Below are 26284 nucleotides of genomic sequence, written 5' to 3' on the forward strand. Positions count from 1 at the left end.
GATTTATTTGTAGGGTAAAAAACAAATCAAGGCAATACTTAACATAGGTATTAGATTATGTTTTTAGTTACTAAAAACGTTTTTTTTTTTTTTTTTTGAGGCAGAGTCTCGCTCTGTTGCGCAGAGTGGAGTGCAATGGCACAATCTCGGCTCACTGCAACCTCTGCCTCCTGGGTTCAAACGACTCTCCTGCCTCAGCCTCTTAAGTAGCTTGGGTTACAGGCACCTGCCACCACACCCTAATTTTTGTATTTTTAGTAGAGACAGGGTTTCTCCATGTTGGTCAGGCTGCTGGTCTCAAACTCCCGACCTCATGATCTGCCCTCCTTGGCCTCCCAAAGTGCTGGGATTACAGGCGTGAGCCACTGTGTCCTGGCCTACTAAAAATACCTTAATAAGTAAATTTAATGAAAAATTAGATACAAACTCACTAATCATGAAACATTTGCTGTGATGATTTATGCATAAATTACTCCACTCAATTTTAATATTTAGAAAACTATAAAACAATTTTGTAATAGTTTTCAACAGCATTTATTTATTGTGAACCCACATGAGAGAAGATTACATCAATGTACTCATGAGTGACAAAATTGAAATAAATGTAAGAATGTCCAGGGGCTGGTATATAATAAATGGTCTGTAACATTTATGGCAAGATGTAAGCCAAATGCGGAGACAATAAAGTCCCTGACTTTGAATGTCAATAGATAAAGTCACTTAAATATCTATACAGAAATGCTAATTATGGTTTTGACTTTGTGAGCTGAATAGAGTGGAAATGAGTATAAATAATTGAAGCAAAAGATAATTCACTTCTTCTGTCCCACTTTTCTAGGGGAGTGAGGTGGAGAGAGCCATATTTCCTTCTAGAAATGGGGAAGATATGGAACCAAGGCTTTCCCTATTTCCCTGAGTAACTGTGAAGGACAATGTCTACATTTTTGAATAAAAAATGTTTGCCTATTGCTTTTATGAGGAAAGTGATTTTGTTCGTCAAGGCTTTCCCCTTGAAGAAATGTCTCTAAAACTAATTTATATTGGCATTGATATTACTATAATTTCTTTCGCATTTAGTTTAGGCCAGTTTGAAGCTGATAGTCCAAAGATATATAATCCCTGTGTAATATACACTTAGCATTATCAAATCAAAACCCTGTGTTTTTCCTTGGGATTAAGGTTGATTGCTGTTCATATAAGTCATGCAAACTTTCAGTGTATCTTAAAACTATCATTTTCATCTTTTACTTGAAATCTTTCTTTACAGTACATGAAAATGAAACAGAGATGACCCATTGCATTCCTCATTATAGTTTCATCACAACCTAAGAAAAATTTAATTCATTTATCCTATCATCTTAATACTTACACACACACACACACACACACACACACACACACACACACACACAAAGCCTCATTAAGCCGCTACATTATAAAATATTCTATATCATCTAGTGATCTTTTTATGGCAAAATTCAGCAACTATATCTATAATTTCATCTCTTTTGTTGCCTTACCTACTGTTGAATTTCTCTGGGTGTTTTTCTCTCATGATGTGGAATCTGTGTGCAATGGAGGCATCCTAAGGGGAGAAAATAGAAAACAAAAACAGGATGGTTTATGATCCTATTATCTCATGAAAATGTAGACTAAAATTAAAAAAAAATAAAATGAACTTTTCTTTACAATATTATTGCCAAGAAGATGATGTGAAATTAGGTAAAAATGTGTGATCCATATAAATTATATGCAGAAGTGATTTATGTAATAATTTCACAATTGATTATTTGTTACATTTACATCTAAGACTTTATTGCTATTTAATTTCTATATCTCCTTTAATGACCGGCTTTGACCTCATGTTCAACATATGTTGAAGATAGCACATATAAGCGTAAATGTCAAATAGTAATTAAAAATATTGTTAAACAACAGTTAGTAGGATGGCGTAAGTGGAGAAATGATCAGTACAGAAGCTCCTAATTATTTGATATTAATTATGGGTAAAAAGATAGTGTGAGGGTGCATGTCTAGTAAAGATAAGTGTGATACTTGACTTCAGAATTTGCTTAGGTTGTCTTGATGTGTAATTAATAATAGTTTGTACCACAAGTTACTTTCTGGCATATCTCGTTGAATAGAAAAACAACAACAACAAAGAGCAAATTTTTGGGGAACTGGTGACAAATACAATTTGTCTCTGAGACTCCAAGTGCATCAGTTCTGACCCTAATGGATGTTTCTTACTTTTAGCAAATACAGATTTTTTTTCATGAGATAGAAATCATACTCAATGTGTGAGACTGGTGAAATACTGCTTTCCAAGCTTTTCAAGCACGGACTGCTGCAACTGACTCTAAACAATTATCTCTGTTATTCCAAGTGTGGAGATATTTTCCCATTCTTCATCCACACATGATTAATCACTCAAATGAGAAACTAATATATTTACCAGTCACCTCAATAGAAAAGGGCTATTGTTGACATTCACTGTTAATTTTGTTTCAAAGTGGAGATAAAAGTAAAAGAAAACCAAACGCAAGGAAATAAAGAAGTTGTGTATTTGAGAGAATCTTGAAAACACTAATCAAGGATTAAAAGTCTAATGAATGAAATGAAAGGCTAATGTGCTTACTCATGCATAACAAAGCATGAAGCACAAAAGGAGAGGGACCAATGCCCACTGCAGATGGCAGAGAGTTGCAGGATAGAGCTAATTGTAATTTTTTCTGTACAAACATTTGATACCCTAAAATTTGTCAAGTAATTGAATTAATCCATGAATGAAAATCACCCAGACACATAGATAGAGGTGTACAGAAACAATGCTTATAATAAAGGTTACAAAAATCCCCCTCTACGGTTTAATATTTAAGACCTTATTTTGCTATATATACATGGCCAACTTCCTGGTTTGCTAGGAAGTACAAATATCAAGATGGTTCACTTTTATTGGTCCAGTGATAACTCTCAAACTAGTCACAGAGTTCCTTTTTATAAATTTAATTCTATTATGTCATAAACATGTTATACTTTATAATATGAAGTTGTCTTACTGTGGTATGAGATTACAGGAAAAACATCTGAACTGGGCTATTTATGGTATATGTAGCATGATCAATTAATTAATTTTGAAAAGCATTTATTTTTACTTTATCCGTAATCTGGTACAAAATCAATTTGGAATACCTTCCAATTAAATGCATACATTCAGCAGACTATTTAAACAAAAGCAAAGGAATATGAATCTAACACTAAAAATTAATGATCAGTATTGCTTCCCATAGGGAGAGTATCATTGAATTTACTTCTGCTTGAATTATTTGTTTCTGCTAAGTTGGGGAGACTGAGACTTTTAAAAATAGATTGTGTAGTGCTTTTTTTTTTTTACAAGTGTATATTTTTGTAATAACAAATTTCTTCCTTTTTCAAAGCAACATAAACAGAATAGAGAAAGGGAGAGAGGAAAGAAGAGAAGAAGGAGGAGAAGAGAGGGGAGAGATAGCAAAAGACCATTTAAGTAGACTGACTATAATCGGGTAAACTCCTAGAAACACAGGACTGCATAGCCAAAGATAAAACTAATATTAGCTTATCTATCTTCAAGATTCTTGGGCAATGGATCATTTAGTTAAGAGGGGAAAAAATAAAACTTAGTGTCAAACACTAGTAGGTCTTTTCCATGTGTTGAATAGGTTCCACCATAAAAAGAGAGCTGGCATTGCCGACTACAGGGTTGATAAGGAACAATGACAGCAGGTGTTCATTTGGATGAGAATTCAGACTCAATTCACATGGGACCCTGTCCCTTTGGCATAACCCCAAAGGGTTTGATAGAGTACTGCCAAAATCTGCAACATTATCCAGCAGCCATTTTTCAAGAGACACTAAAGGTTCTCTAAAGACATACCAAATAAGAAAAAGCTAAAATGCCATTTTAAAATAAATTTTACCATTTCTGTCTGAATGCATTATAGTTTTTAGACAACGGAAATAAATCAGCATTACTTCCGCTTCCTAGAATGCAGAAACTCTGAATTCAGAATTTCTACTTCCAAGCCTTGTGACTTTAAACAAATTATTTGTTCATTGAGAATCACAGCTTCCTGTGGCTCCAGTGGCGCAATCGGTTAGCGCGCGGTACTTATAAGAGAATCACAGCTTCCTTATCTTTAAAAGAGGATACTGATATCCCTTCAAAGTACCTTGGTGGAGATTTAATATCATTCTCTATAGCAGTTGGAACAGTATTCTATATAGCTGGGATTTTCATACATCTTATATACAAACAAGTATTTTCTTAAAGTTAAAAGAGAATGCTAAACATGGTTAAGTTACATATTTTTGAAATATATTTTTACAGACTCAAATTGCTTTTTATTATTTCCTTAACCTATATAGCTTTATTTTTAATTAAAAAAATCATATCTAAGAAATGAAAATAAATCAATTTTATTAAAGCAAAACAAATTTAAACCTCACTGTGCTATTCAAACAGTAAAAAAGTAATTAGCAACATTTTTGCTATATTTACATATATCAGTATATACTAATATATGTATATCAAATAATCAGTTTATTAGCCATATCCGTCTCCAATACTTGGTCACTAGTATTTTTCTGAAACGTATTTTTCCTTTTTCTGTATAGGCTTATTTATGTTTTAAATAAAATTGCCCTAAATCTCCAAATCTGCATTTTATGATATTAATTTGAAAAGCTGATTATTTTCTATGGATCATAACTTTTCAATTGAGAGACTATTCTATATGTGTTGAGATCTCAGAGCCTATAGCAAATCTTGCTGAGGAGAATATTGTTTTTATAAAATGTAAAATATATCTACCCAAATATTGTTATCAATATTATCTTTTATTCTGTTTAAAGACTCTTTCTCTCACAAATAGTTTCTAAAATTTGTCAAGTAAATTGTTCTGGTTTTTGATGATTTGGCCATTGCACCACATTAAATATCTTTTCAATTTTATTCCATTTTAGAATAGAATATAAATGTATCCAATTAGAAATGAGTTATTAAAAATCTAATTTTAGAATTAAATTTTAGAATTAAAATTTTAAAATTAAAAATAATCTTGCATACTCTATGGGTTTTTATTGTTGAAATAATTTAGTTCTTCCTTGGTTTTGGAGGAATAAATTCCAATTTATCCCTGTGTGCAAACTTTTCTTTTCTTCAAAAATTGTAATTTACTAAGAAGTTTCAAAAGCTGAAGTTTTCAGTGCTCTATTTGTTGAATATTTTATTAAAGATTTCCATTAATATTTTTGAAGTGTTATTGCATACAAGAAAATTGTCAATTTTAAGTGTACACTTCAATAAGTTTTGTCAAAGGTATACAGTAACAACAATCTTTTCCTATGCTTTTGTTCATTCATATTTCTTCGTATGTGGATTACACATTGAAGTCTGTGTCCATTTGTCTCTGTATATTAAATTGACTGGGTTCAAGACCCAGCTCTAAAAGTTACTGAGTATTTTACCTCAAAAAGTTTGCTTAGATTTTCATTATTGTCATTTTCCTGTATTAAAATAAGAATAATTTTAATATCTGCCTTGCTTTGAAGATCTAGTGCTCTAATACCTGGAAGATAACTGAAACTGTGCTTGGTGTATAGAAAGCAAGAAAATAAATGCTAGCTGTTACTATTATTGAAATATATTCATGATTTTGAGACTCATAATACCTTCTCCTTTGGTTTATTGAGATGGTTAATTAAATAAATTGCATAATCTTTAAGATGAAATACATGAGGAAATTTTTGCTTTGGTATTCAGAATTTTATGGGTTATGCATTCATATTTGATAAATTATCTAACAAACTCAAAAGGGTCAGGAATATCACACTATACTTAACTTCACATAAATATTTCTGCACTAGTACATATGAATATTGACTCAAGGAAAGATAAATCAACAATGTGAGGTAGAGCTAACTGTAATTACAGTTACACTAGAAACACTACACTTTGTAATACTACAAAGAGCAGCTTAGTTCAGGTTATAGTTCTCACCAAGAAACTATACAAATTTGGGTTTTCAAAGCTTTGTTAGATTGAGCTTTTAGATAAGAGGTTGTGGTTCTGTATTTCCCATCTGGAATAAAGCAATGTTTGCTCTCCTGACAATCTTTACCTGAATGTACTGTGCTCTCCTGACAATCATTACCTGAATATACTATTTATATAAGGTACTATTTTTACCTGTTAATATTTTTAAAGAAAATTACAATTAATAGCCACAAGTGGGATTATTTCCCAGGCAGATTGTATCAGATATTGATATCTGTAGTGCTGGGTTGATAAATAGAGCCAGAAGGTTTTCTTCTTTATGCTGCAGAATAGTTAATAATGCATGGGAATTATTTGCTCTTTAATCATCTGTGAAATGTTGGCCTGGCATTTTTTTTTTTTTTTTTTTGGAGAGATTAACATTTTGGTTTTCTTATTTTTTCTGATATATTAGTTTTTCTATCTCTTCATAAATTATGCTTTTTATTACCTCATCTACAGTGGGCTCAATGGTGCCCCCCAAAATGTTATCAGATCCTAATAGCTGGAACCTGGTAACTTTTTTTTACAGAAGTGACCAAGTTCATGACTAATATTGATAGGAACCAGTGACTCTTCTCTTCTCTACATTGCACTTCCTTTTTGCGGGAATAGGAATGTGTACAACTGTCATACTATGCTTTTTTTGCCACTGTATTTTGAAAGCACATAACTTGTTTTCTACTTTCACATGTCCATACATGGAGAGATATTTTACCTGAAGATGGATCATACCAAATGTCATCTATATCTGATTTAGATTATTTACATGGTAAGCTTTGGAACTTGGAGCTGAAGATATTTAGATCAGATTTTCTACTTAAGTTGATGATGTAAAGGACTGAGACATTTGGGGATATCAATATAAGGTAAATGTATTTTGCACACAGACATGAATCTTTGGGGGCCAGAGGACAGTTAGCAGTGGGATGACTGTGATCCCTAAACATATCAGGTCCTAATCTCTAGAACCTTGAAATGTTACCTTAGATTGGTAAAGGTTTTTGAAAATATGATAAATAATTTTGTGATGAGAAGATTATCCAGGTGGGACCTAACTCCTTTCACAATTTCCTTATGAGACAGAGACAGAGATTAGACAGGAGGAGTTGATGCAACTATAAAGGCCAACATTGGAGTGGTGCAGCTACAACTTAAAGAATGCTGAAAGCCACCAGAAGCCAAGAGTGGCAAGAAATGTTTTCTTCCCCATCGCCTCTGGGGAGAACATAAACCTGGGAGCACCTTGATTTTAGTCCAGGGATACTAAATTTGGATTTATCACCTCTTGAACTGTGAGACAATACATTTCTCACCTGTTATAAGCCAACGGGTTTGTGGTAATTTGGTTATAGCAGGCATGGGAAACTTATACTTCATCTGTTCATGTAGGGTTTTTTTTTTTTTTTTTAGAAAAACATTATTCTATAATATTTCAATTCTTTCTTGAATCCATGTTTTTTTATCCTCTTATTTCGAATTTGCATTATTTGTTGTATTTAACATGCAGTTTAGAATCTATAACTTAGCAAAAAGGCATATGAGCACATTAGAACAGGCATAGCAAAGTCTATATACATGTCAATTCCACAAAGTCAACATACAACAACCAAACAGCAAAACTCTAGAGGTAAAAATGGTTGTTTTGAAAAGAAAGACTTATTTTATTTTATTTTATTTTATTTTATTTTATTTTATTTTATTTTATTTTATTTATTTATTTTTGAGACGGAGTGTTGCTCTGTCACCCAGGCTGGAGTGCAGTGGCTGGATCTCCGCTCACTGCAAGCTCCGCCTCCCGGGTTTACGCCATTTTCCTGCCTCAGCCTCCCGAGTAGCTGGGACTACAGGCGCCCACCACCTCGCCCAGCTAGTTTTTTGTATTTTTTAATAGAGACGGGGTTTCACTGGGTTAGCCAGGATGGTCTCGATCTCCTGACCTTGTGATCCGCCCGTCTTGGCCTCCCAAAGTGCTGGGATTACAGGCTTGAGCCACCGTGCCCGGCCAGAAAGACTTATTTTAACGCGATGATATAGTGTGGATGCTTTCCCCTCTGAATATCATGTTGAATTGTGGTCTCCAGTGTTGGAGGTGGGGCCTCGTGGGAGGCAATTAGATCATGGGGGCATATTTCTCATGAATGCTTCAGCACTATCTCCTTGGTGCTGCTCTTGCCACAGTGGGTGAGTTCTCGTGAGATCTGGCTTCCTAAAGTGTGTGGTATCTCCCCCCTTACCTCTTGTTCCTGCTATTGCCATGTTAGGCACCTGTTGCCCCTTTGCCTTCCACCATGATTGTCAGCTTCCTCAGGCCTCAACAGAAGCATATGCTGGTGCTATGCTTCCTATATGTCTGCAGAACCTTGAGCCAATTAAATCACTTTTCTTAGAAATTACCCAGCCTCAGGTGTTTCTTTATAGCAAGGAAGAATGGCCTAACACACCCTAGATAGCACTGCTGAGTATTTATTTAACGTTGTATGTGAGGTCTTTAGAAATATAACAGATCAAGAGTTAAACAATAAAAGTTACATGTATCATAAAGAAAAAGAAAGGCTATCATTATTTATACATGATATAATGTTCTATATAGCAAATTCAAAGAAATAAACTGAAATCCACATAAACTGAGAGAAGAGTTATGAAGTTTCCCAGATATAAGTATAGTATATAATAATTAGTGGAACTGACAACATGAAAACAAAGTAACAGAAAATAATATCGTTTACAATGGCAAAAGTAATTATAAATATATAGGTAAAACGTCTGCCAATCTGAGTCCTATGGTTGAAAAATGATAATTACTGAAAGACACACCACACACACACACACACACACACAATCAGTGGAGATGCATGCTATCCTGAGTTACAAAGATTTAGGGAGTTGATGTTACAGTATCTGAGGAATGATAGAAGCTCTTCTAAATGTGAGCAAAGGTAGGAGCACCTGGACTTTTCTCTGTTAGAATGCATTTTTTGTCTTTTAGAACTAAGGCTCATGATGGGTGTGTGTGTGTGTATGTGTGTTTGTGTGTGTGTGTGTGATTCCACAGGAACTCAGAAGCATTATGTTGCACATCTGCAAGTTCGCCTGCTGCGAATACTTCAGATGGAACCCATTGTGGATTTCTGTTACTTAGTTTTGGATTACATTGCTGGAACAACCAGGGCATTTTTCTAGAATGAAATAACTTAAAGACTTAGAGAAATACATGATTGAAAGCAAGTTAATGGGATTTAGAATAAAGCAAATCCCTAGAGTAGGATATCGGATTTGCTGAATGGTACATGAAAATTTAAAACCATATTTTAAATAGGGACACCTGGCCGGGTACAGTGGCTCACGCCTGTAATCACACCACTTTGGGGGGCTGAGACAGGCAGATCACTTGAGACTAGCCTGGCCAACATGGTAAAACCCCATCTCTACTAAAAATACACACACACAAAAAGCCAGGCATGGTGGCAGGCACCTGTAATCCCAGCTACTGGGAGGCTGAGGCAGGAGAATCACTTGAACCCAGGAGGCGGAGGTTGCAGTGAGCCGAGACTGCACCACTGCACTCTGGCCTGGGTAACAAGAATAAAACTCCATCTCAAAAAAAAAAAAAAAAAAAAAATAGGGACACCTTTGTATAAAGGAGGCTGCACCCATGAGCAGGTTCCAAGTGAATTATTTAATTTCTTGGGTATTTGATATTGGGTGATGGCAAAATTTATATTAGAATTCAGTTTAAGTTATTAATTTCAAACTTTACAATCCACTTTAGTCTTTTTTTTTAAAAAAATTATTGATATATAAAGTTGGACACAGTCATATCACTCTTGTAATTATGTTACAGAGGGCAGTGATAACTGGGTTATCTGTGAGATAAGGCCTGCCTTACTTCAGCATCTTCCCATTGTCCCTCCCATTCAGGAAGGGCCCCTTGGCAAAGTAGTAATTATACACTGGGAGAAGGGGAAGCATCATTATCCCATCAAAAACAGATGGTGGCCTCTAATCTGGAGAAGTGCACTATTGTAATTGGAGGAAAGTTTACTCTTTTTAAATGACTACCAAAAGGTCTGCGGGGAAACCACATAGGATCATGCAGAATACTGTGGTAGGTAAAACATTTGTATGTCCAAAGGGACAATGTGAGGAGTTAGTTACCAGACCCATAGAGAAAACGGCCTTGGGAAGAAAAGACATCCAGCCCCAGGTGACTTTTTCACCGAGGTATCCAGGAACATAAGAACTCAAACCTTGATTTCCTTCCTCTCATCTACTGCAGAGATCTCAACTGGCCAATTCCACTAGAAGAAAGAGGGCAAGGGAACTTTGCTGTCTTCTGTACAGGACATTTCTAAGGGAGACAGCTGAATGGACAAGGGCAGAGAGAATATGTAGAGAGAGGCAAACAGAAGCACCCAGAACACAGGGACCACAGTCCTTGAGATTTAATACTTATGGTAGAATGGAGAGCTGTGTGTGCACAGAAGTCTAAAAAGCACCAGTACCAAATCTATGATAAAGTATTGACAATTAATAATTAAGGTGACCACTAGAGTATCAATATAAATTGTTTTATATTTGCCACTATACATTATGCATTAAACATTTACATTTAAATTTCAATAATTTAGATTAAAAGTATTTCATTAAATCTATAGATTTAATTTAATTGAAGTAAAAGATTAATCTTGTGTCTTATTAAAATTGATACATAGTATTACCTTTAACATTTTCACAATGGCAAGAGTCATCTTGTTAAGTAACACACGCCATGTACTGTGGTGGGCAGAGTGTGTAAGGCTATTCATTTTCCATGAAATGACTCCAGACTGCTGAGTGGTAGTTGTGCCTTCAATCTTTTCAGGATTTTTAACTTATTTCCTCTTCCATCATATTAGACTGTTTAACATTCACATCCTGCTGCAAACAACATGCCTGTCCCTAGCAGTTTCCTCCTGTTTGCTTGATTTTAATTTTCATGTATTGAAAAGAATTTTAAATTTGAATTGACCTTAAATAATGCTCATAGGTTACACAAGTAAAGTGGTTTTTAAAAGCCAAGATGAATCTAGAATAGGACCAATAAGCATAAAAGGAGCTGGATTAAAACTCTATGGGCTTCTACCATAAGCGAATGTTAGTAATTATCTATGTGAACTTTAAGTTGATCATTGTAACTATTTCTAAATATTTAATTATGCCTACTGCCTAGATTTGCAGTTTACTCCAAAAAGTCAAAGTTCTTAAGAAACTATTTTTTTTATTTTGAGACAGAGTCTCGCTCTGTCACCCAGGCTGGAGTGCAGTGGCCGGATCTCAGCTCACTGCAAGCTCCGCCTCCCGGGTTCCCGCCATTCTCCTGCCTCAGCCTCCCGAGTAGCTGGGACTACAGGCGACCGCCACCTCGCCCGGGAGTTTGTTTGTTTTTTTTTTGTATTGTTAGTAGAGACGGGGTTTCACCGTGTTAGCCAGGATGGCCTTGATCTCCTGACCTCGTGATCCGCCCGTCTCGGCCTCCCAAAGTGCTGGGATTACAGGCTTGAGCCACCGCGCCCGGCCTTTTTTTTTTTTTTTTTTTTTTAAGACAGAATCTCTCTCTGTCACCAAGGCTGGAGTGCAGTGGTGTGATTACAGCTCACTGAAGCCTTGAACTCCTGGACTCAAGTGGTCGTCTTGCCTTGACAACTGAAGTAAGCTGGGATTATAGGCATGAGCCATCATGCCTGACTAATGTTTCTGTTTTTTTCTTTAGAGACAAGAGATGAGGTCAAGCTATGTTGTCCAGGCTACTCTCAAACTCCTGGCCTCAAGTGATTCTCCTACTTCAGCCTCCAAAAGTGTTGGAATTAACAGGTGCGAGCCAATGTACCTGGCAAAAATTACCTTTGACAAATCAATTATTATTGGAAATAAAACATATTTCTCATCTGCTGTAAATAAAAACTTATGAAAATTATGACAGAATATGGCAGGATTGAAAGCAAATGTACAAATGATTACTATGAGTTTCAATTCCAAAACAGAAACCCATGACTACAGCTAGGGAATCAGATGAGGAGATTTTAATTACGTTTTAATAATCTTACTGAGAATTTCTCTAGGTTACAAATATTTCATACAGAAGACTTCATGAAGTTGGGTAGACTAATTCAAAATATGAAAAAAAATTGACCTCAGAGAGTCTAGAGACAACTTCCAAGAAGAGAATATAAATTATAAATCCCACTCTTGCTCTTTCCTGTATACAATACATAGCATTAGCAATGCCAGAAAACTTCTGTATGGTCTTTTCACATAATTAACTGTAAGCTTCAGGAACAAACTTGTAGAAAGAATAAACTTACCATACACTTACTATAACTACAAATATAACATTTCTGTGTTTAAAATACTCTCTTAAATACAAAATTTCTTCTACCAAGCAAATTCCAGATTCATTTTTAATGGATTAAAGAGATGGAATTTCTCTCAAGGCATTTATTTTAATTAAAAATCTCTAGATTTAGGCCAGGCTCAATGGCTTACACCTGTTATCCCAGCACTTTGGGAGGCTGAGGTGGGCAGATCACCTGACGTCAGGAGTTTGAGACAAGGAGTTTGAGACCAACATGGTGAAGCCCCATCTCTACTCAAAAAAAAAAAAAAAAGTATATTATATATATATATATATATAATACATATAAATATATTTAAAAGTATATATTTTAAAATATATTATAAAATATAATAAAAAGTATATTATATACATAAGAATATATATATATATATATATATTTAGCTTGGTGTGGTGGCACGCACCTGTAGTCCCAGCTATTCAGGAGGCTAAGGCAGGAGAATCGCTTGAACTCAGAAGGAGGAGATTGCAGTGAGCCGGGACTGTACCACTGCACTCCAAACTGGATGACAGAGCAAAATTCCGTCTCCAAAAAAAACAAAAACATAAACAAAAACAACAAAAACCAAAACCTCTAGATTTAGGTCTAGAAATCGAAAATGAAGAAAATTGTACGGAGCATACAATCAGCAACTGAATTAAAAATGTAATCCAACATGTCACAGAAGAAACAAATCATCTGTGTCTTAACATAGAATCAGTCTACTTCCCTGAGTCTCATCTGACAAGAAAATACTTAACAAAAATCTTTACTAAGATGATCATAGGCCTAGAATATTTCACAAACTCTGCCTGTATCTACTGAATAATGTATGGTTCCAATGTGTTTTGGTCTCCCTCTAATAGAATCCGTATTTCATAGTTTCCATTCCTGTTTGTCAATTAGAAAACAATGACAGGTAGATAAACTTACATAGCTAAAATATTTACTATAATCACTTGCTTGAGATTTTGAATCGAGAAATCAAGTCAATATAATATATTTCAAATTGTTCATTTCACAGTAAATTAGATATTTAACTCTGTTTTAGTTTCTGGAAACCCTACGTGTTTCTGCTGATATATATCATTTTCAATAATCAAGATATCTTTTTCAGTTAATGCACAAAAGTTGTATCCATCAATTACATTTATGTCTCAGGTTGATCGGTCATTACTGTATTCATTCAATCTGATAAAAGCTGCACATTTGTTCAGTGCTTTGATGTAATTTCCGTAAATCTGCAAAGAAAGACGTATCATCTTTGAATACCCAAGAGTTTGGAATGTGACGGCATAATACTTATTTTGCAAAATAAATCCAAGTCAAAACCTCATGTGCATTTGCAATCATTAAACTGAAGTGAGGAATGACCAAAGTGGTATGAGTGGTCACCAGTAACTTGGGATGAGATGGGAGAGTAAGATGTAGGGATACAGGCAGCAGTGGAGTCTGAGGTGGACACAAAGGAGGAGGGGAAATGAGGTAGAAAAAAAACCATGTTTACTATCTACAAGTAGAAATGAGAATAGATCTCAAAGGTGAGGGAGGAAATAAGCCTGCAATTGAGGCTAAGGGGTCCCTTGAGAGTTATATTGGGACAGAGAGAAGGGAACTGGATAGTGTGGTGGAACCACAACTAGAAATAATATAACTTTCATGGCAAAAGTCTGAAAGTAAGGCTTTCTATAACATTCATTAACTCAAGAATACCAATAGTATCGATGCTGTACCAAGAACAGAGTGCAAAGTGCAATTATATAGTTTTTAATCCCATTTAATTTCCTTAGTGAATCTATGAGGTAAATATTGTTTTTGAGAAAAAAAAAAACAACTGAAACTTAATTCGTTTACATAACTCAGCAAAAATCGAGTTAAAGTAGCCAAAACTTAAAACAGAATATATGTACCTATATGTAAATAGCACATAGTTACATAGTCTACTATCTCAAAAGGCTTTAGCTTATGAATTCCAAAGAGAGTCAAGCTTTATTATAAGAATAATTTCCAAAATATAGTTATATTCTTTATACCTGAAAGACAATTGTATTAATAATTTGGTTAACTTCAATTAGATATCTCAAAGTGGCAGCATAGTTTATTTATTTGCATCTCATTTCATCTAGGCAGCCATGTGCCCAGCTAATAAACAAATAAATTCTGAATTTCCTGGGTTCCTTTGTAACTAGAAATGGTTATCTAGATAGAGGTCCATTCCACCCTTCATCACTACCACTGTACTCATGGGAATGTGGACTTAATTCCTGAAAAGTGAAAAAGGGGAAAAAAGGAGTCCAGTCCTTTAAGACAACTTGAAGCTATCATACTGGCTTTGAACTAACTTCTTTCAGTTGTCCTGGGAAAAGAAGTCTGGGACTTAGAACTTTGTTATTGTTCCATAAAGCCTATCACGATCCTAACTGAAACAAAGGTTACCATTTATGCAGTGCCTCATTCCTGTGAGAACATAGAATTAGGGAGTCAGTGAATTCTGTAATGGATATTTCTACAAAATATTTCACTTAATTATTTTTCTTTAGAGACAAAATTACAAAGCTTTGTATTTATATAGAGCTGCATGATTTCCAAAGGATTTTCTGGTAAATTATACATTTTGACCTGATTAATTGTGGTAATTTTTTTTTTTTAATGCAGAAAAAGGAGAGATGTTAATGTCTGCCTTTTAGAAAGAATGGATCTGAGTTTAAGGGACTTTCTAGAGATTATGCAGCTCCCTAGATGTGAGAATGAGTTTAGTCTTTAAACTCCCAATCCATAACTCATGGTGCTACTTCCACATTGATATGGTTTGGCTGTGTCCCCACCCAAATCTCATCCTGAATTTTAGCTCCCATAATTCCTATGTGTTATGAGAGGGAGTAAGTGGGAGATAATTTAATCACGGGGGCCTTTTCCTCCATATGGTTCTCATGGTAGTGAATAAGTCTTATGACATCTGATGTTTTTTGAAGGGGAAACTCCATTCACTCGGCTCTCATATTCTCTCTCTTGTCTGCTGCCATGTAAGATGTGCCTTTTACCTTCTGCCATGATTGTGAGATCTTCCCAGGCACATAGAACTGTGAATCCATTCAATCTTTTTTTCTTTATAAATTATCCAGTCTCAGGTATGTCTTTATCTGCAGCATGGAAATGGACTAATACACATCTCGCCAAGCAATATGGATTACTGGATAATTCACTTGATGTTAATTTTCATGAAGAACCACTTCTGCTTTTTTCTCTAAGGTATTTCATCATTTATTGTTGCTAATGCCATTAGCATCCAATATTTCCTAAAAGAACACATATTATTCAGAAATTTAGAGGCTGCCTTTGTCCATAATTCTATTCTTAACCTAATGGTAGGTTTTATTTAATTAATGATTTAGTTCCTTGAGGATGTCAAAAAATAAAATAATGTTGATTGGTTCTTTTTAAATGATAAATAGCATTTGTCCTTACTCTTTGTTCTCAATAATAAAATTATTTTAAATGTCCTTTATTGTAATCATAGTAATTAAAGAAAATCAAATCAGTAAATGAATAGCTTAAAACCATAATGAGAGACTCCTAATTTATCTAACTTAAGTTAGAAAAATTGAGTACAACATCCCTCAGCAAAAATATCTCATACCTCAGTGCTACAAAGAACATTGCAAAAAGTGACTGCAGAACTCCCACAACACTAAACTACTATTTGAAAGAGAATATAGGCCTATTACATTATCCTCATAAATGATTAATATTTAATTCATAAAAGATTACAGAGATAAAAGTGTTTTGTTTATAATGTAATATAAAAATTAAAATCTATTGTGTATCTAGAAAAAATTCTAGACATAAAATGTATAAGGGGAAATTGCTCCTGTTAATCTTTGCTTTTATTACCCCAAAACAGGGCTATAACTAGTCTATTGAAGACTTTCCAATGGGCAGCAGAGAAAAGAACAATAATGTGAACAGGTTTTATGTACTGCAGAAGGATCAAATCTTGTTGATGGAGTGAGGGGGTAGCTATTATCTAGCGTGGGGCTTACAGCTGGAGTTGAAAGTCCTGAGGGAAAATTTTAAAATATCAGTAAAAGAACATATATAAGATATTGCTTTGGTGGCATTTAAAATATTTGCTCATGTTTTTCCAACCTAAAAACAAAGGTCTAGTCTTTATGCAAGGAAAATTATCTACATTTTGGATTGTTTGAAGAAAAGTAAATACAATTGACACATTTGTTAGTGTGGTACAGCTTACAGGGATTCACAGAATTAATGGATATTAGATATATTACTTTAATCTCTGTTTTCTGCAAACCATGAACCGCCTATGATGGGTTTCTACAGTTCTAGACCTGATGTCTTTCTAGGTCTGACCTATTATGCCAAGATAAAGTAATTTCACAAACACCTCTAAAAATAAAACACATGGTTCACCTCAAAAATAACAGGGGCCAAGAAATTTAAATCCTTTTGACAGTTAACATTCAATAGCAATAATAACTCAATGCAATTACACATTTAAAGTACATGACAAAAATGGGTTAAACTTTAATGGATTGAAAGAAATATTATAATTATGCTGTTTGTAGATTGTAATAAATAGTAATAGCCATAGTCAAATTTTGCAAACATGGAACTATCCCTGTATGCTTACATAGACATAACCATTTTTCAATACCTCTACTTTGAATGCTTAATCTATGCAAACTTTCAGAGGCATATTTGCCTAGTGTTAGTATTTTTGATAAAATAGTTTTATGTTAGTTTCCAGCAAAATGGTTCTCTAATTAGGCATGTATATGTGATCAATTATGTTTGTTTGAATAAATTATGGATTGAAAATGGAGTTTTACGTTCTGCTTTGCTATTTGAAGACTAAAAGGAAGAGATTGTGATGCTTGATGAAATAGTATTTCATCATTTTGTTTATTAGCTGGGCACATGGCTGCCTAGATGAAATGAGATGCAAATAAATAAACTATGCTGTCACTTTGAGATATCTAATTGAAATTAACCAAATTATTAATATAATGCTAATATAATGCTCATACCATATTTTCCCCTTAGCTACAGGGTATATATTCTAAGACTCTCAGTAAATGCCTGAAACTGCAGATAGTACAGAACCATGTATATATATATATATATGGTTTTTTCCCATACATATGGAAATGCCTATGATAAAATTTAAATTAGAAATTGGGTACAGTACATAATAACAATAACTAATAACAAAATAGAAAAATTATCACAATATACTGTAATAAAAGTTATGTGAATGTGGTGTTTATCTCTCCCAAAATATTTTCGTGTACTGTAGTCACCCTACTTCTTGTGATGAAACAAGATGATATGAAGCTTACAGGATGAGATAAAGGGAAGTGAATAGGCACCATGAAGGTAGCATTGGGCTACTAGTGACCTAAGTGGCAGGTAGCAAATTCAACATGGATTCCCTGGACAAAGGGATGATTCAGGACCTGGGTGGGAGATCCAGGGATGGTCCAAGATTTCATTATGCTACTAGAACAGTGTGCAATTTAAAACATATAAATTGTTTATTTCTGGAATATTTGATTAACATTTCAGACTATTGTTGATTGCAGTAACTGAAACCGTGGAAAGCACAACCACGGATAAAGGGGACTACTGTCATATTAAGCATTCTATATTTCTGGACTTACCCACCATGTAAACTTTTCACATATTAAAATGTCATCATAAAATACCATGGCTATCATGGTATCATACACATACACACACACACACACGGCTATGTATACATCATAGCAATTAAACTGAAATGTGATGTTAGACATATGTCATATCCAATATAAAATCTATACTTACATGTATGGTCAAAATGTTCCACGTTATTTTGGTACCAATGTATTAGCTTCAATGTTTCAAGCTCTTTGAAGGTTTAAAATATATGGAAATGCTCTGCATATTAAATTATTTTAAAGGCCCCCTTGTTCAGAAAAGATACATAATCAAAATATATTGTCTTATGGAAGTATTCCTTAAAAGACTACATTTTCTATGATATTAACTTAGTAGTCAAGTATTAGTATTAGTTCATTTCTTATCTGGCATTTTTATCTTTTATATTCACATAGTATTTTAATTTTAGAATTTTATAAAATGAGATTTTAGATGCCTAACAAAATGTATAAGCATCTTGAGATAATCTACATTTAGTGATTCAAGTGGGACACTTTTTTTCTGTGCTGTGCTAATCTTAATTTGTGACCCTATCCCCCCAAAAGAAATAAAAATTAGTCTTTGCAAATACAGGAATATAAATTTAGCCTTTTTCATCATTTCAAATAAGCAATATTTATGGGTTAACCCCACTTATGGCTTAATATGGCATTCACTTATTAAGAATGATAACTACCTTAAATTAGTCTCACAAACAAAATATTATGGGACACCTTGTATTGCAATGTTTTGCCAGGCAAAACATCACTCATTCTCTGACATCAAATATGCAAAGTGAGTAGAAGGTTGAAAGCTCCCATAACTTTTTAAAGGTATTCAAAATTATACATTTGTAAAGCACTGCTTTGCTTCCATGATTTAGTTAAATCATTTTATGTATTTCAAATGTATGCCTTTGTTTCACTCTAACATGAAATTTAAAAAAATACATACACTTAACCAGTATCTACTCTTACTAATATATACAATCCACATGGATCTGCATGTTATGTGGCTTTATAATAAAACAGTAAACTATCTTCACATGATTAGTAATACTATTTTTAAAATGTCGTCAAGAAAGACAAAGGTTAAATAGACCAAATTTGATAGTATTGTTGATATCTATCAGAATCAAATTATTTATTTTCTGTTGCTTAAATGAAAAGCACAAATATATTCCTATTGTATTTCAAGTTGACCCATGATTCTCTAGATGTAGTCCCCGCTAATCAGTGGCACCATTGAATTCAGAGACAAATCCTTCCTGATACACACAATGGAAAATACTTTAATAAGTGAACACATAAGAATCTATAATACCATTGCACAAAGAGAATAATGGTCAACAAACGGCTCTTTTAAAATGCATTATTTGTCACTAAATACACTGCCATTATAACCAAGAAACCTTTTGTGCTTTAAAAGGGTATGTTTCTCAGTAAAATATTTATGCTTTTAGAAATTACCAGACTACATAGCCCATGCACAACAATTTCACTGTTATTACACAAAATTGTAAATTATTTCTTTTAAATTATTAATGCAATTGAAAAAAGAATTTTTCAGGCTTACAGTCATTTGAAAGGACAGCAAAATAGACGAAGCAAAACCAAGATGACAATTTCAGCATTTAAAATCTACACATGATAATTCAAACAAATGTTATGACATTTAAGATAATGAAATCCTTCATTTATTCTACTATCTGGTATGAGTTTTATTTCACATATAAGGAGTCAGAACAGATGTCCAAATATTGTAATGCCAAAAGAAAGTTAGGGCATATCTTGATTAATACCCTCAGAGCAGCCTGTAGTGTCTCTTTAAAACTGGCATGGTTTACTTCAAAACAACTATTCAAAATCCATTCTAGGAAGCCCAGCTAGACAAAGATTCCCAAGACAAAAAGAAAACAATAAAGCTTAGTGTAACCCTTTTAGCAATGTGAGTTGTGTATTATTGACAGACCATTCATTGCAATCAGTAAATGATTAATTGCAAATTCGTTGCTAAATTGACCACACAAGAAAAGAGACAAGCTCAGGCTACCGTTAAAGAGGCAAAACTTATGTTAAATATTATTGGAGACTTCTTGTAGTGAATTAATTCTAATCAATATACTTGTTGACTACACAGTGGGATAACGACTTCCTTAAATAGCAGAGGTACCCATTATTGTAGACATTCAAATTAATAATTAACCTACTGACTTGCATTTTTAAAAAATTTACTGAAGTAGCTTTTTCTTTTGCCTTACCTTTAACAAATAAATAGTTCATGTTTCATCAAACATGTGCATAAGATTTGTTTTTGAATTTCAAATGTAGATTGCAGAAGTAATGCCCATATGGTCAAACTTATAATAATCGCCTGAAGCAATTTGTTCTTGGGTTTTTATGAAGATAAACCTCGGTGGCATATTAAAAATATAAAAATATAAAAGGTGGTAAGATAGATGGATGGGTATTTGTTTCTCAGTTACAAACGGCTATGATTTACAAAAATGGTGCCTTTGGGGTTCTTTTATTCATATCAGAATGATCAAGCAAAAATGAGTGGTATAAGGGTACAATATAATATTTTGCACAAAAGGAAGATTTTCATCAAAATAACCTGCAAAGTCATTTTCAGAACATTTATTGAGCACTTACTGTATGCCAAATACTGTGCTAGGTTCTGAAAAGACAAAAATTAAATAAAACATAGACCTTCTGTTAGGAAAATAGTATTTGTAAATCTCTTCTTCCCTTCACTACTCATTTTTCTTTGAAACTTACTGGGAATGCATCAGTGACAAAGAGGCAGAAGCATTATTCTAAAATTTTTGAAAACAGAAGCAATAATTTTTGCTACAAAGATGAAAACAGAAGATAAAGCTGCTTCAGATATTTATAATAATTTGATTACTAAAAACTTCTGTTGGTGATTATGCAGTTCCATTTTTAGGTATGGTATCCAAAGTCACTACAGATAATAAGGATACATTTCTAAAAATATGTGAGGGCGCTTCAAGGTCTATATCGTAGGAGGTGGAGGAGGGGTAAGCAAAGTGCACATCTTTAAAATGTGGTATAATATATAAAATGGAATACTCCTCAGCCATAAAAAATGAAATAATGTCTTTTGCAGCAACTTGGATGGAACTGCAGGCCACTATTCTAAGTGAAGTAACTCAGAAATCGAAAACCAAATACTACATATTCTTATTTATAAGTGGGAGGTAAGCTATGGGTACACAAAGGCATACAGAGTAGTATAATGGACATTGGAGGCTTGGAAGCAGAGAGAAAGAGAGGGGGACAAGGAATGAAAAAATACCTGTTGCATATGAGGTACACTATTAAGGTGATGGGTGCACTAAAATCCTAGACTTCACCACTATGCAATCCACCCATGTAACCAAAAACTACTTCTAAAGAGATTAAAATAAAAAATTTAAAATAAAACATAGGAAATGTTTTAAAAAAAGAAAAGTGAACATCTTTAGTTTCTATGCTAGGCCTCTATATTGAGACTGTATTATACTTTTGTGATGACTTTACAAAGAACTATGAAGTCCATCCCCCCATATCATAAAATGCCTTCCTTAGCATTATGTTCCTACGCTCTCCTAATGGTAGGTAACAATCAGGTCACTATATTTCTCAGTGCACTTTCAGCCAGGCACAAATGACCATAAATAGCCTCTGCTGCATAATCCAGAGCACCAAATGTCCTGGAGCTAACAAACAAGAATTCGAACTTTGCTGCATCACCCGAATAACAATAATTCACTAAATTATTGAATGTTGTATGTTACTATGCAAAGAGTGAACAAACTGACATTCAACAATGCTAGGTAATTTGTGCAATACTGCAAAACCAATAGGTGAGTATAGCTGGTATTTGAACACAGTTCAATTGCTTCCTTCTGTTCTAGGAGATGGCTAGTTATCTTATTTCCACAATACCCACTGAATATTGAAAAAAATTGCTTTATATAACCAAGTGACACTCATGGAAGGATAACTGATCTTCTAGCACTCAAAGTACAAGTTTTGTGGTACATTTAACTTTATTGACACAAAGAGGCATTTAATATATTCTTATTTATGGATTATATTCCATTTTTGAGTTAGATTCTTAACAGTTATAATACATGGGGAATATTCATGCTTTATTGTATCTGAGAGTTTTAATCAAGTATAGAAATATTTTTCACCTAAAAAGGTAATTTATATCTATTTCTGCTTAATTTGTGAAAACAATCTTTAAAGGAAACAGTAATTGTCTTAGTGAAGCAAATTTGCCACCTTACACATTCTCCTTAGTAGCATTTGTTGAAGATGCTTACCTTGCTCAAATGTGTTTAAATCTCTTTAAAATATATTCACAAACAAGTGCTCCATTTTTAAAATTGCTCTGCTAAGGATACATTAATATAGACAACTTAATTAACACAAAGTATTATACAATCATAATGATACAAATTTAAAAGGAAAATGGAATAGGTAACAAGCCATCAAATTTTAAAAACTTGAATGGTCTGTAGAAAGTCAAGACCAGAGATTCAGATAAAAAAAGAACCTGGCTAAATGTTAATGCTGAGCAGGAGTAGAACTAAAGTGTTCTGAACTAAAATGCAAGCATCCTTTTCAATGTTAGGATTAATCATCAGAATTAAGGTCAACTGAAGGTAATTTTGGGGAATTGCTAACTTAGTTGATATTTTTGCCTCAAAGTTTACAGCATTTTGTCAATGCATGCTATAATTTATCCAGTAGTAGTAGTAAACTTTTTGTTAGCAAGAAAAAGAGAATCCAACTAATTTGTATTTTGCAATGAGAAAATATTAATTCCAACAGAATAACAATGCCAGAATTACCAATTACCTTGTACAGCAATATAGTTTATTTACTTGCAGTAAGTTTACCAATTGCTCATATGAGGGAAATAGATTATATTTGGTAAGGAAAGTCAAGAGAAAGGAATCACTCGGAGATGGGCTGGAAACTGGTTTTTGAGGATGAAGAAAAGACATTGTGTGTAAACATGAAGGATTTTGAAAGTGTGAAGGTAAAGAGTTTTAATTTCATTTGATTGGAAGTATAGTCCTCTGAATTAAACAATCTTGAATAGAGGTAGAGAAAAGATGTTTCTTAGAGATGGGCATCATTCTAAAAAGATAACTGTGGTTCTGTTTTTGAGTTATTATTATTATTTTATAAATGATAAATTTTGATTGCTTGAGTAGTAAAATGTAGCAAATAGTTGCAATCTTCTACATGCTTAAAATTATTTTCTGTCTCTTTTACTGCTTTTAGCTCAGAAAGGTAACTAAGTTTGTTCTGGGTTGGCATCTAGGAGTTAATATCATCTATTATTATTGCTTGAGGCTGAGACTTAATAACTTTGGCAGGAAGCAAGTCTTCATTTGATTTGAAAAATATGGTTAATTTTGCAGTATGTTTTGCTCATTCAGAATAATTCTTCGAAAGAAAGATGGGTGAGTATTTGCTACCACAATCCACGAAACCATTATTGGCTATCACCCCCGAAAGATTACTTTTGGTTTGATTTCTCTCCCTCTGGCTTAAGTCTTCTTGAATACCAAAAGTGAAAATGAAGACATGGCAGATCAGTGATAGATTACCGTAATCACAAAAAATCACAAAGGTAGAGCCTCACAGATCATCTTGTTTGAAAATTCCTCAGCAAGGAAACTGAGGAAACACCTTAAATGGAATGACTTACAAATAATGAGCTGGTGGCAGGGTTATGCTTCATGATTCCTAGTGTATAACCTTTACACTACATAAAGTAATGTCAAGTAGTGGAGAAATCAAATATTCTTCTGAAACGTAAATGGCAGAAATTGCTCAAAGCATAGCCTAGTGTAGTAAGATAAGGAAAGAATGATTAAATATTTTCCACATGTGGAAAGAACCTAAGAACTGTCATAGTGAATCAGACCCGTGGCCCATCCAGGTGTTTTCTTTTAGGCATTGGCTTTGAGAGAATACATTTCTTTTCCCACAGGTCAACTTCAAATGTTAGAAACTCAAATAAGTTGAACCAGGACTACTATAACCTAAACAGGTTATTTTCCCTTGTGGAGTTAATAGTCACAAATTCCTTCTGGCCTTTTTCAATATTTCACATATTTTTATGTTCCCTAATTTTATATGCTCCATAACATTTTAAAACTTTTAAATATTTGTATTTGCTATAAATCAAGCTAACTTTTAAAAATAAAATAATATCTTCCTTTCTTGTAGTCTAAATTTTCTTAACATCTTTGCCCTTTAACTGTATTGATCAAGACTATAAATTTTCTTAAGCTTCACCTTTTTGATAAAAAAAAGTGTTTTCATATTATTTTTATTGATCAGCATTTTAAATAAAACTATTTTACCTTTATCAGCATTTAAAAATAGGTCTTTTTAATACAAATTTGTTTATTCATTGAACCCTTATTCTATGTGTAGTACTGGAGAAAGGGTTTAAGATAAGAAAATGAACAAAATTAAAAAGTTTCTTTTCTTTTTTTTTATTGCTGTCATCTTTCCTCAAATAGTACAATCAAGAGTACAAGTTATATTTCAAGTAGCATTTCCATATATTTGGTAAAAATCTTTTTACCTCCATGCTTTTAATTTCACTATTATTATTATTAACCATAAAAAAAGTAAATAATATCTTTACTCCTACAGGTAAGCAATCTAGTGGTGTTGTAAGCATGGTGTCTGGTAGTTGGGTGTGAAATTGATTTGGTACATTTGATACTAGGTGATGGACAGAAGCTCAAAGGACCTTATGGAGTCTACTGGTGAAGGTTTGAAGGATAGGGAGAAAAGTGTTATGGGGGCTAGAGGAAAGAGGACTTCTATTGTATAATGGTGAATTTTTTTTTTCTTTTTTGCAATATTCTTGCTTCTTTTTACATGAAAAATATAAAAGATATCAATAAATATGACAATAGCTGCAAATATTTCTAGGCAAAATGTACAAAAGTGTTCAGACATATTCTAGCTGCATATAATAATAAACAGGACAAGAATAAAGGAATTTACAAGTTTTAAGGCAAAGTTTACAGAAAATATTAATAAGCTTGATGAGTTTGAGGATAAAACTATTCCTCATCCTGAGACCATCCCAGATAAAATATTCTCAAGATAAGAATTGGCTTCAGGGAAAAAATCAAATCCAATGTACTACCAATAAAATGGTGGGATTTAGGGTTATAGGAATCACAAGGTTGTCACTGTATGATTTTTGTTGAGACCTTAAAAATATTTAAGAGCCTGCCCAGGAGGGCTTCTAAAGCTCTTAAGAGTATGCTTTATAGATGGATTCAATTAATAGGGATTTTCTTAAGGACAGTGTCTCAAAGTAGCATCTCAAGTGAGAAAAATATCATCAGGAAGAGGTATATGGTTATGGCTTTTGTCTGATTGAGCAGACTTATAATTTAATACATAAGAAACATACAAAGTTTTTAAAGGAATGCTTATAGTTTAGCTAAAAGTGATAGATACAGTACAAAATGAAAAGAGGTTGTTGAACCCCCAGTCTACTGTGAGAAGGCAGCAGGTGGAGAAACCTACTTAATGAACAACACAAATATGTTCCTCTGGAAAAGAAGTAATGACTCAAACAGCAGAATCAAGAGCTCAGAGAATCATCTCCAGGAAGCTGAACTGAATTATAAACAAGAAACTAGCAATACGTGTTCTGCTGAATTTCAGAATTGCTATGAACAAATGACTGCTATGTATTTTGCGTTTCCTTACTTTTTGAATGGGAGTGTTTATTGCTGTTATCCTATATCATTTTATGTTAGATGTATATATGGGGTGCAGATAATTTGTCTCTTTAGTTAATAGGTCTGGATTTCAAGATGAATTATATTCAAGGAGCTGTACCTGAGGAAGTACACTCAGGAACCCCATCTATACCCTGACCTGATTTAAATAATGGGGTCTGGACTTTGAACAAATGCCACAATGGAATGAGGTTTTTGAGGGTCTTGGAAAATGGTGAGTATATTTTGCAAATGGAATTGCAATATATTTTTGGGTTAAGAGGGTGGACATTGTAGCTTGTCTCAATAGTAGTTGCCATTATTTTTTCCCTGCTTGTTCACACGTGTCAT

At 33.6% G+C, this 26284-nt stretch overlaps 1 protein-coding gene across 19 annotated transcripts in view; it reads right to left on the reverse strand.

Annotated features, from left to right (window-relative positions):
- Positions 1–26284, reverse strand: part of DGKB (diacylglycerol kinase beta) — an 832080-nt gene that overhangs the window by 340509 nt on the left and 465287 nt on the right. For all 19 annotated transcript variants that reach the window (XM_030932056.1, XM_030932048.1, XM_030932051.1 and 16 more), the window contains one exon: positions 1521–1585. In XM_030932056.1, coding sequence (XP_030787916.1) covers positions 1521–1585 — 65 coding nt within the window. The remainder of the gene's footprint in view (positions 1–1520; positions 1586–26284) is intronic.

Source organism: Rhinopithecus roxellana, chromosome 6, assembly GCF_007565055.1.
Source record: "Rhinopithecus roxellana isolate Shanxi Qingling chromosome 6, ASM756505v1, whole genome shotgun sequence".
Taxonomy (NCBI): domain Eukaryota; kingdom Metazoa; phylum Chordata; class Mammalia; order Primates; family Cercopithecidae; genus Rhinopithecus; species Rhinopithecus roxellana.